Source organism: Anoplophora glabripennis, unplaced genomic scaffold (genome assembly GCF_000390285.2).
Source record: "Anoplophora glabripennis isolate ALB-LARVAE unplaced genomic scaffold, Agla_2.0 scaffold80, whole genome shotgun sequence".
NCBI classification, from domain to species: Eukaryota; Metazoa; Arthropoda; class Insecta; order Coleoptera; family Cerambycidae; genus Anoplophora; species Anoplophora glabripennis.
The window spans coordinates 687,925-700,478 of NW_019416401.1; the positions used below are offsets into that span (position 1 = coordinate 687,925).

The 12,554-nt window shown below is 33.5% G+C and overlaps 1 protein-coding gene across 2 annotated transcripts in view; it reads left to right on the top strand.

Moving 5' to 3' along the window:
• Positions 1-12,554, top strand: part of LOC108917578 (sodium/potassium/calcium exchanger 3) — a 38,602-nt gene that overhangs the window by 2,182 nt on the left and 23,866 nt on the right. The window contains exon 1 of one of the 2 annotated variants that reach the window (XM_018724262.1): positions 12,074-12,138. The exons of the other annotated variant lie outside the window; for it this stretch is intronic. Within the exon in view, the coding sequence (XP_018579778.1) occupies positions 12,117-12,138 (22 nt within the window). The 5' untranslated portion in view covers positions 12,074-12,116. Of the gene's footprint in view, positions 1-12,073; positions 12,139-12,554 lie in introns of those variants that run through there. 2 annotated transcript variants of the gene reach the window in all.

The following is a 12,554-nucleotide window of genomic DNA, read 5'->3' on the forward strand; positions in this document are numbered from 1 at the left end:
CACCCCAATGGACCTTGTGGAAATAAATGGATTAGTCCATCAAATTGCTCATCAAAATTTAGCTGTGTATACCAAATTTCATTCATTTATCACAACGCGATTGAGAGATATTGCAAAAAAATGATTTCCATTCCTCCCTCTTCAATGGGTCCCTGTGCCCTTAGGAAGCATTTCCCGACCCATATTCATATGAACTTTTTTACTTAGTTTTGATCATAGAATCGGCCTATTAAGGGTTGGCAGCTAATTATGAGACACCCTGTATAAACTGCACTAGAACTTACCAACAACTAAACTTAGAACTTACCAGTGCGAACAGCACTTACAGAAAAAGCAGTAACTTAAAATTTAGTTACCACTTACCTACTGTCCCCGTGTAAACAAGCCTTAAGAACTGGGTACCTGACCAAGGGATGGGTAAACCCTTCCCGGCTTAGTAGGTAGGGAAATTGTAGAACATTTATTTTATTGTAAATAGTCTGTAAGCAGATCTCAGTCATTAAACATATTTTCAAGCATCAACATCGATTCGTTTCAACGCATCTTAAGTTCAACATCTCATATTCATCAATCAGTACATTATTCGAGCATACGACCTAACGTCAATCACAATTTACGAATAAAAAGAAATTGCAAATGATGAAAACACAGAAATTGCAACCTCAATCAAAATTTTTTGAATTTTTTCTCAAATCTTTTTATTTTCTTTATTTATTACATTGCTCTCGATTTATTTTTCGTTAACATTTCTTAAATACGTGGAATTTTGCCTCAGTTATTCCCTCTCTTAGTTTTTCCTTGAGCGGAAGTCTGGTATTTTACAAAGAGCAAATTAATGCACATTTTCTTTGCTTATTGAATTTATTTTAAATAATAAAATCGCTAGGACAAATTTTATCAAATTAGATAATGGAAAAAAATTATAAGTTGGTTTTGGTAACTGAAAATAAATTCAAATTGCACGTGAATAGAGTTTTTGAAACTCGACTTTTCAAAAAACAACGGATTAATTAAAACAGACAATAAATATTTTTTACAATGGTGTTTCTATTTGAAACAAGTCACGCTGTAAACATGTTTTTTTTTTTGTAAATAAGTGCGAAATATTTTAGGGGATGGTTGCCGAGCGAAGTTATTTTGTGAAAAAAGTTCATATCAACATAGGTCGAAATATACTTCATTCCCGAGATACAGTTTAAATTTAAATTTTTTATTTATTTTTATTAATTATTTCAAAAAGTTTTAAAGATATTGAGTCGAAATTTGATGTATTTTATTTAGAAATATTGACAGGAACCTACTAGATAACGTATCAATAGAAATAAAAAATAGTGCATAGCTTGCAATAAAATATGTTTAATTTTTTTCCTCAAAAACGGTGCATTCTACGAAAAAATTGAAGCGACCGATTTCATTCAGAATTGATAGCGGATTTCTAAAAAAATATGAAAACCGGGAAAAATCAGTGGAGTACAATTTTTTTTATTAAAAAAGGTCTCGCACGAACGCCACTGGTGCAAGCAAAAATATTCGGATCTCCCCAAAAAAATGCATATTTATTCCTCTAAAGCGTTTTTCAAATTTCGACCTTTAAAATTCTTTGAAATAATTAATAAAAATAAATAAAAAATTAAAATTTAAACAGTGTAGGTATCTCTGAAACAAAGCATACTTCGACCTACGTTTTATGTGAACTTTTATTCACGAAATAACTTCGGCAGCAACCTCCTAAAATATTTAGCACTTATTTACAAACACCTTGTATAGAGTTACTTTGGTATTTGCAATGAAATAATTTTATCAGAATTCTCAAAATTTCAGGTAAAAGCATCGGGAAGAACTGATTTAGAGTGTTTTTTTGACATCTTTTTCATGCATTTGGTTTTGAATAATGTTAATCAAAAAAAATGTACTGATGCAAACTTAAATTAAAAAGTAATAAAAATAGCACCTTAATATGTTTCCAAAGCACCTCCACTAGAAAAAGTATAGCATGAGTTTTCTTGCTTTGCTATCTATGAAGAAGCACGTTTCTATGAGAAAAGTTTATTGTTTTGTAAAACTTTTTTTAAGTTGGAGTAAAATTTTATTACCATAAAACATACGTTTTGATCCAAGGTCCGACACTAAATCGTACATTCCAGGTTCGTACTAGAGTAATGGGCGCGAACGAGCGTATTTGACATTTTATCGACATTAGTGTTGTGAGATGTTTGGACACGCTTTTGATCTTACTCAGCATAAGAATATTATATAAAAATCCATGTCAAATTGTTTTAAACATCTGGAATTTATGCTATATTACAAAGTTTAATGACCGCCAAAAAAAAATTTTCAGTAGATCAAAGACGTATTTCGATTTATCAGCAGATGTTTAATGCTAGTTCTGACTGAAATATAAAAATAGTTCTAAATTCGATGTTTCTTTACTTATCAAGGATACATTACAAAAGGTTGATGGGCATATTCATCAGATATTATTTGAACAAAGGCATTAGAAAAAATAGCTGAATTAATCACAATTAAAAGCCTTTTTTCTCGAAAACCGTCCACATTAGGAAGTTCTAACAAGAGTACATTAATTTTAGAAAATAAAATTGTACAGTAGAAATTGGAGTCTGAATGGTAAAAAACGTAACCTTAAAAAAATTTAAACTTAAAATGTAATAGGAATATAGCATAACTAGCGCCCGGTCCAGCGTATTTGGTATTCTTAAAACCCCGGAATACCAAATTTCATAAGAATATTTCACGCCGTTTAGAAATTTTCGTAAAAATTCTATTTAAAAAATTTTATTTTGTCGCTCTGTATCTCGAAAACAAGAGGAGATAGACATATAGTCCATAAGACAAGAAATTCTTATTTTTTAACGTACAACCCCCCCCCTGTATTTACGGGAGGTCTTTCTAAAACACCCTGTATATAAAATATTTGCAATTAGCATAAATAATATATGTATATTTTTTTAATTTTTTTTTGTAGGTATTCAGCTAAATTTTGCTTTAGAGCTTGAGCTTACTGAACTTCAATTTTCAGAAGTTCCTCACCTCTACTTTTACGTGTGTGTGTGTACTGTTTTTAATAAATATTCTAGATCACTTGGAAACCGGGTGGGTACTCCACAAGGTGCATTACCTGTTCTAGAACATTTCTTTGTAATAATACGAATGCTCTTCGGTGAATTGTAAACAAACCTTGTTATTGTTTGACGGAACAAAATTGGTGCGCGGGATTACCGACACCCACAACTTGTTTAAATATTCATCCTATGGGAAATTCAAAACGTGTGAACTGAGAAAGGTCGATTTTTATTGTTTCTTGGATACATAAGAGGTGTAAGGCATGCTACGCAATTAAATCATCCACCTGTTCTCAAATTTACAACTTGATTTGATCACACTTGTAGTGTAGCAATTATTATTATCCATCGGTGGCAACATGTTCTGCCTAAGGATTCCAATCATGCCCTAATTTATTCGCCTTTAACCACATTGAATACACCCAGATAAATGGTACTGGTTTTTAAGGCATTCAATTGACTTTCAGTACTAAAATGCTTTTGACACTTCGAGCATATTAGTGTGTATATCTCTGTCTTTTGTATATTTTGCCTTGTCTAAGTACAAATTTGAGATTTCCTGTAGGTCCCTTATTTGGAAGCTACTGAGAGCTTGACTTTTGAGGTCTCCTAGTTTGGAAGCTTCTTAAAAGTTGATGTGAGATCTTAGCCGCAGGCCCAGAAACTCGTGACCAGTTTGGAAAAAAGATATAAGGAGCAAGGTGCGAGGAAAGGGATTTGAAAATTTTCGACAATGTTTTGACAATATTAGGATAACAGTTTGCTGCTTTTTTTACATTTACAGTTATATGTATATAATGGAATAAGAAACAAATTTGGAGCATACGCGATGCCAGATATCTGGTTAATGGGTTGTTGGGTACCAAAGTTGACGTTCGAACACCTCCTATGATGGTAGAGGTCATGCAGCGATCATCGCCTTAAATTTTGACTTGTGGCATTAGGGCTAGCAGTGGATTTAGTATTTTAATATGTTTCATGTTAACAGAGCCCATGGTCGTGATGTTCCTCAGGTATAGGTATCCTTTTTTTAGAATGTTCTTCAAATTGTAAAGATTACTTTATTTCCTTGTCGAAAACCAAACGATATCCTTAATATCTTAATTCATCGATCATAAATACCTACAATCTCTGCTACAGATTTCCTTTTATTAAAATAAATTACTGGCAATATCCTAAATTAATGCTTTTTCCATAAAATACGTTTATATTTTATGAGTCTATACGCAAAACTTGTTTATAGCTTGGCAATAAATTTCAATTTGCGACAGCAGAAAAAAAAAGTATAAATTGAATTCTTCCTTTGTGACAACGTAATTCTTTTTATAGATTTTCCATTTTCCGTGGGAGAAAATTAAATTTTCCATTAACACGCCTGTAAAGATTCTAAAAATCAGTAAAATTATATGAAGTTATAACGATAATAACGTTGCTCTGGCAGTATACATACCTCAAATCGACAATATTTTTTCCACACGACGCTAAAGTACGAGACGCTTCTACTTCGCTGGTATTTGAGTGATTTGTTTGTATTTCGTAGATTTATTTATTAAAATTCTGTGTCTTTCCAATTATTTTCAGTAAATGCTACCGATATTTCAACCGCAGCATAACTTGTCTGTTCTGTATCCAACAGTTTTTGTTTTTTTTGCGCTCTTTCTCAAATGTGATGAAATGTAACACTTTACAAATGAAATATATACAAAGAATATGTATCTTAAGGAGATGTAATGGAACCGTCAGGATCAATAACGCAAATAATACACAAACTTTAGAGATATGCTGGGCACTTTCGTTTGTCTGAAACCTCTTGTGTAAATGTGTCATTCCATAACCATTTCTTCTTCGTAATAATTTTAACAGAATATTTTTAGCAGATTGCTATATTAAAATCGTGTATGCTGTCACTGAAAAGTAGATATACTCGTAATAGAATGAAAAGGTATTAACCATTTGTTTTTTGCCCGTTTACTACCCTGTTGTCACACGATATCAAGAGTAAAGTCAACTTGCATGTTCCAATTGTGTAAATAATGATCAAACGTGCTATTGGATTGAATGGTAATACCCACCAAAGACACACATTCACACAGAATCGGCGTATGCATCGCATAATAGTTTCCATTTCGTGCGTATCAATCGCGGTTTAATTTTGTTGCTATTTTAGCTTAGTTTAAGATATCTCGGCTGAACGATACAAAAATAATGTGTCTTCATTAATACTGTTTTAAGCTAATCCATTTATTAACTATGAAATTAAAAAATATATTCTATTATGAGTAGTTATATCTTTCTCATAACAATCTGTAATAATATTTTGATTTTCAGTTTTTACAAGAGTTTTTAAAAACGCAAGTTTAACAACTAAATTTTCAATTGCCAAACTCCTCCTTATTACTGAGCTCGGGTGCTGCACAGTGATGGCGTAGACAAGAGTTACACTCTATGTATTCGCATCTATGTTTTCACAGAGGTCTGTATTCAATACGTAGGCGAAACAAATGTTAAACGATGTGCACACAGGATTTCTGGCTTTGCGAATTTACTGGTAATCTCAACTTCGTTGTTTCGGGCAGCAGGTGCTCCAGTTATTTTTCCCCTTTTTGAGGGACAATAAATATTCTCTTAATGGCCCCATTTTCACCCAAATGACCAATTTAAAATCCCGTTAATCGGTGGACCTTCAAAAACATGACCAAATATAGCCGCGACTTCCATTTGGCAGTTTTCATGTCTTTATTAAATGATCCAACAGAAATTCACATTAAAAAACAACAGCAGGCGTGTAAATCTCATTAGGGGTTAAAAACGTGTAATTATTAAAGCACGGGAAGTGGTACACATGATTCATCTTTGACGTCAGAAGCCATAGGCGGGGAAATACGTTTTTACAAAATGTATCTATGTTTCTTTAGATTTAATTTTAAAAACATATTAATGTAACATAAGGGAAGTTATAATTTCAAAAATTAAGCGTGTTTAAAAAGTATCTTTAATAGAACTCTAACTATCTTATAGTGTTACGCACTTGCACTACATTAAGACACTTCACAAACATCTCGTAAACTGATAAAATGAAAACTAACATAAAAATGTACCGAAATGAACCGTTAAAGTTTTTTTTACCCGTTTACCATTCCGTCATATCATACCAAGTGCGAAGTCGACTGGTAGTAGCGGTTGTTTAGAGGAAATACGGCTTTTCAATTGAACAGGGAGGCTAGCCTCCTCCGTTGACCGTCGTAAATGTTCGGAATACGATCGGATTGGGCTTAAATTTGAACTGGCTGAAGTATTGGCCCTAAAAGGAGTAGAGCATACGAGTACATTGTTCAGAATTTTTTTAACTTTTTAATAGTTATTTTTGCTGAGAGTGTGAGATTTGTTACGTATTATTATTTACGAAAAGCGGCACAAATTTTAAGTGTTTTAGTGTGTTAAAGGTATTAGTGGATTCATCGCCCGCTGTCTAAAGTTCTATTCTATAGATGTGTACCGTTGTCCTTGCTCTAGTAATAATTATTTGAAACGTGAAGAAGGCGAAACGTCCGGTTCTACCATACACTGCCGGCTGAGTAAATGCTCCCGTAAATATCCCAATCAAGCTCTCAGAACGCTCGTAATAGCATAACAATGTATTCGACGATGCCGCGCTATACAGCAATCCCGCAACCGAGAAACACGGATCGAATGTGGAAAGTGTCATTGAAAAACTAGGCGTTACCGACTACCTTCCCTAGTAATTTCAAAAAATATAATATAGAGAGTGTATAATAAATTAGTGCGGAAAAGGAGGTGGTTCTCGTTGAATTTTTTTTAAATAAAACCCCATATTGAAACGGGCACTGATTTATTTCAATCAAATCCGATCGTTCCTGTTTTTTTTTTTAGTAAAAGTAGATAATAGTTTTTTAATTAATAGACCGTGGTGGACCTCAACTTTGAGCACCTCGAACATCCGATTTAAGTCCTACGGATCTTTGTATACATATAAGTTTATTTTGCAAGACACCTGTGCATGATATTTAAGAAGTGAGAAACCTCATTTGCTGATTCGTGTGCGGTAATTTAAAATTCTCCAGGAATTTTTACCTGGATGAGGGGATCAATACTTCAGTACACTGTGTCTTGTGTAATGGTGGGAGGTTATCATTTCCAATATTTATTCTGACATTTTATGGTTTGTATATTTAAACTTATAGAATAATATTGACTTTTATAGTAATTAATAAACTAAAATTATATTATTGTTACTGAGCATGCGCATTTCATGTAAGCCAAGTAGCCTCACAACAGGATATTATTCAAGAAAAGTATGGTTATAGTTAATAGTACGTCTATAATAAACCATTTAAAGAAAAAAAACGCTCTATAAACACTCTGATACAGCACAACACCAAGAAAAACAATAAAAAATACTTTTTATACGACTGCCTTGCAAAAGGGGGTTTTGCGCACGGAAAACACGCTCTGAAAACGGTATTTTGCACTCGCCGTGTGCTAAACATTTTGCACACGGTTATGTCATCTTTGCACACGCGTCTCCAGATTGTGATTTTTGTTTGTTGTCACCCAAATTATGCAATGTTTCAAGTTGGCTGAGTTTCATTGCAACCGTCACGGCTTCTTTATTTTGTTGATTAGATACTTCAAAAATTGTTGAATTCCCGAAGTTTGGGTGTGAAAATGTGTGATTCTGAAGAGATTTTACAGAAAGCAAGCGAAATATGTTCGGAACTGCTGCCCACAAAATCCAGAAGCAGGTATGAAGCTGAGTTAAGCCGATTTATGGACGGGCGACGGGCGACTAGCCAAAAATGTTCAAACTTTCTCAGAAAGCGCAGTAATGGTGTATTTTTGAAGAACTATCTAAGAAATATAAATCTTCGACGTTGTGGACGATTTTTTCGATGCTCAAGTCAACGTTAAGTGCCAATCACAACATAGATCTTGGAAGCTATAAAAGTTGCAAGCGCTAATCAAACGAAAATCCGAAAACTACGTTCCAAAGAAGTCCCAAATCCTCACAGAAGATGATTTTTGCCGGTTTTCGACGAAAGCATCAGACGACAAATATTTACTTATCAAGGCGGTGGTGGCAGTTGGACTATCTGGGGCATGTCGAAGGGAAGAATTATGTTATTTCAAAATAGAAGACGCCAAGAAGAAGATTTCGGCAGTGCTATGCTGATTAAACTGAAGAATACAAAAACAATGGTGCCAAGGTGTTTTACAATTACAGGAAACCTTTACACTATCTTAAAAAAGTACTGTGCTCTTCGTCCTCCTAATCTGAAGACAGGCAGGTTTTTTTAAACTATCAAAACGGAAAATGTTCAAGCCAAAACGTTGGCATCAACAAAATTGGAAACATGGCTAGGGAAATCGCCAAGTTTTTGATGCTAGAGAATCCAGAAAGTTACACGGGACATTGTTTTTGGCGTTCATCGGCCACAATTTTAGTCAATTCTGGCTCAAATGTGCTTGCCCTCAAACGCCATGGAGGGTGGAAATCCAGTAAAGTTGCCGAAGGCTACGTTGATGACTGTTTGAGAAATAAAATGGAAGTTTCGAAAAAGATAGAGTCTTCAGTGTCTTCTGCTGCCACAGAACCAAAACAACGATCGTCTACTGGAATACAACAAGAAAACAACGACCGCACGCTGAAAAACTGCACTAAAAACACGACACCAAAAATATTCTCTGTTACCGAAAACAAGGTGCACAATAATACTGATTTTCCCAGCGTAACCTTGAAGAAATGTTCAAATGTTACCATAAATATTAAATATTAGTTTCTGTTATTAATGCGTTAGCAATTTTCTTAATAAAAACGAGTTAAATTAAAAGTTGTAGTTAATTTATTTTGTTAATGCGTTGGCAATTTTACTAATAAAAACGATTTAAATTAAAATTAGATTTTTGTGGTCCCTGTTTGCAGTCGTATAAAAAGTATCGTAAAAAACTCGTTTGAAAACCTCTTTGCACACTCGCTCGACTTGTGGACCTCGCCTTCGGCTGGGTCCACCAACAGATCTCGCTCGTGTGCAGAGTCGTTTTCAAACCTTGTTTAATATACTAGAGTAGAACTAAAAAATGCCAAGATTAAACAAAAGAAAAGACAGTACGCTAATGACGACGGCGATCACATATCGACAAGGTCTCACCTGTGTATGAGGTTATTCTTCCCGAGCATGCGCATTAGAAATAACACGGCTAATGTTAAATGTTTACTTTATTTACGTTTAGGAATATTCTTTTATATCGTTTTTTGTCAATTTTAAGCACATTAGTGTATCTATTTTACCAAACAGCTGCTGGTTGTTCTTAAATACTTCTAAATCCTTGTAAAGATAAATTCATTTGGGTTCATTTTTATAGTTGTATCTATGTAAATAGTACACAAGGGTCAGATTACAATTTCAACTATGACAATTTGTTGCGGCTTGCCTAAATATTGTGAAGTCACACTAAAAGAGTCTATTTGGAATTCTTATTATCTCCATCGACCTCAAGCGGCGCAAAAGGAGACAGTGGAAATCTAGTTTCAGCGATCTGTTTCCATTCAATCATTGCCTTGACAGCCTTTTACTGCCTCTTCTTACTTTGCAGCCCGTGAAATCGAGCTTAATTTCATCGGGATTAAAATGTCTTTTAAATTTTATTGCAACGTTATTTTCAGGTAGTTGTCTTCGTTAATGCAAAGGAGAGGGTCCTTATAGCTGTCTTAGTACTTTTCAGTGATTAGAAGGGACGTTGAATTCGTATCATTACGGAAATAATCAAAAAGAAATAAAGCATCCCTAAAGTCGGTTATTGAAAAAAAAAAATTTCAGAACTTCAACTCCCCCGTTTAGAAAACAATGTTTATTTTTGAGAGTTCTATGCACTATGGAAGTTTGTTAAGCCCTGTATGCTTAATTTAATTTTACAGATTGTACAATTTAAGGAATAACGAATAACCCCTGTATCTCTTTAATTTGTTAACGGATTATAACGACCCTTTTTTGTGAAATAGATTTCGTGAGAGTACGTTAGAAAAAAAACGACTCGAAATTTCCTAATTCAAGGTCATGGCTACCCGTGACCATTGTTTTTTGTGAAAAAATATTGGGATTAAAAATGTAAATATAACTTTGCAGCTTCTTTTTACTGACAAAGTTTTTAAATGAATAATTTTTTTCTGATTTTTTATTTACCTGACACTTTTAGTACGCCATCAAGTTTCTGTTTAAGTTTAATAATATTCTTTAATACTGAAAATTGTAAATAATTTTCAGCGGATAAACCGGAATATTCCTGGGATTTTTCCGATAACCTACCGGTCGATTTGCCCCAAGACGTACACGATTATCCTTTTTCCGAAACGAGAAACCGCCTTGCTGTCTGCTGTGATTAAATTTTTTCATCTGCTCGAGCTCTGCAGCACCCCAGTAATGAAGGTCGGTGTACTTTTTCCCGCCGTGTTTTTGTTGTTTTCATTAAACTCGCCTGTAGTGCACCGCTTTGTTTTATAATGCAACAGCAGTATTACACGAACCGCACATCCTTCTTAAAAATGAATTTAGCTTCATCAACGTGAGTCACTGTTATATTTCAGGGAAAAACGTAAACACGCGTTAATTTTATGCTTAGGTCGTTCCTTGCGTCGCAATTTTTTTTATCGTAGGAGATCGATATAGAAATTATATAAACAAGGGAGTCAATATTGGCTTTAAATGAACGTTTTGGGGATTAATCGCACCAAGAACCCCACCTTGAGACAAGGCGGTAAGAGTACTGCTTTATTTTGTTTACTTCTACTCAAACAAGTGTCCAGATTTCGTGATAAATCATAAGATGTTTGTTATATTTCACAAAATTGAATATATCTCATAGTTGCATATTTTTTAAATTATACACAGTGTGTTTTTAAATGAAGTAGCAAAAATGGCACCAGTGAATGTAGAGCCAAAAATTGAAGTAAATTGAAGTAAAAATACCTTATATGAAATTTGCACCCCCTTTTAAAGGATGGGTTGAAATTCACATTTTAATTTTTATTTAACATGAGGAATGCTAAAGACACGAAATTTGGTATGAGCATCCTACTAATAAAGAGACAACATTTCCATATTTGTTCGATCATTGGTGTATTTTATAAAGGAGTGAAACACTCAACCCCATTGCAATATTTTATTAAACATTTTTTATATGAAGCAAATTATTTATTTAAATTGGGAATACTGATTTATTGCGCAACTTTTTTACCTCTTGTAATTTTTCGATAAAACCGGTAGTTTTCTAGTAAAAAAATTAGATGCTTCATCGTTCAACTATTGGTTGACAGAATGTGTCAATTTATTAATATGATAAATAACAATTTATTTGTTATGACATCCGCCTACTTTTTTTACAAATTTTCGCAATTACCCCTTTAGTGAACGATGACGCATCTAATTTTTTTACTAAAAAACTATCGGTTTTATCGAAAAATTACAAGAGGCAAAAATATTGCGCAATAAATCAGTCTTCCCAATAAATATTTTTAAATAAATAATTTGCGTCATATAAAAAATTTCTAATAAAATATTGCAATGGGGTTGACTGTTTCACTCCTTTATAAAATACGCCAATGATCGAACAAATATTGAAAAGTTGTCTCTTCATTAATAAAAGGCTCACACCAAGTTTCGTGTCTCTAGCATTCCTCATGTTAAAGAAAAAATTTAAATGTGAATTTCAACCCCTTCCTTTACTTCAATCCTCTTATTTTTGGCTCTACATTCACTGGTACCCTTTTTGCTACTTAATTTAAAAACACACTGTATAATTTCTATTACAGAATTATATCTTAAAATGAATATTTCACGTACCCGGTACCAAGTTACTATCAACCACCCTGTATGAAATTTAAATCTATTAAATGCTGTGCATCATGCCAATTAATTTGTTTCTATATATTTGCGCTAGTTTCATACCGCCTTCGATTGTTTTAGTGATGAAAGTGTAACTGAACGTACAAGTTCAAGTAGTTGTGCCATAAACGCAGAAAAAATGATGACTAAATACGTAAAAGGTATTTTTTTTGTTTAATGAAGGTTTAAGTAGTAGGACTTTTCTCTTTTTTTGGAACTGTACGTTAGGATTTTCAGAAATTACTAAAATATTACATACAATTACAGGCCGTGCAAGCTCTCTTCCCAACGTTTATCTTAAAAATTTTCCAATACTTTACCGGACGTGAATTTCAAATTAACGTAAGCAGCTTGCGGCAGCTTAAAATCTTTCCGAAACGCAGATTAACGGAAATGCTTCCATTTTTTCAGATTAAAAACTGTTAAGCTTTAAACTCTTTCGCCTTGTTCATATTAGCTTTATTTTAAATGTCTGGTATATGGGTATTTCTTTAATAAAGCTTGTCATTTCGCTTTGTTGAGTGTTTATTCTCGACATAGGTATTTACTGGCTGGCAACATATTAATAATATTCAGC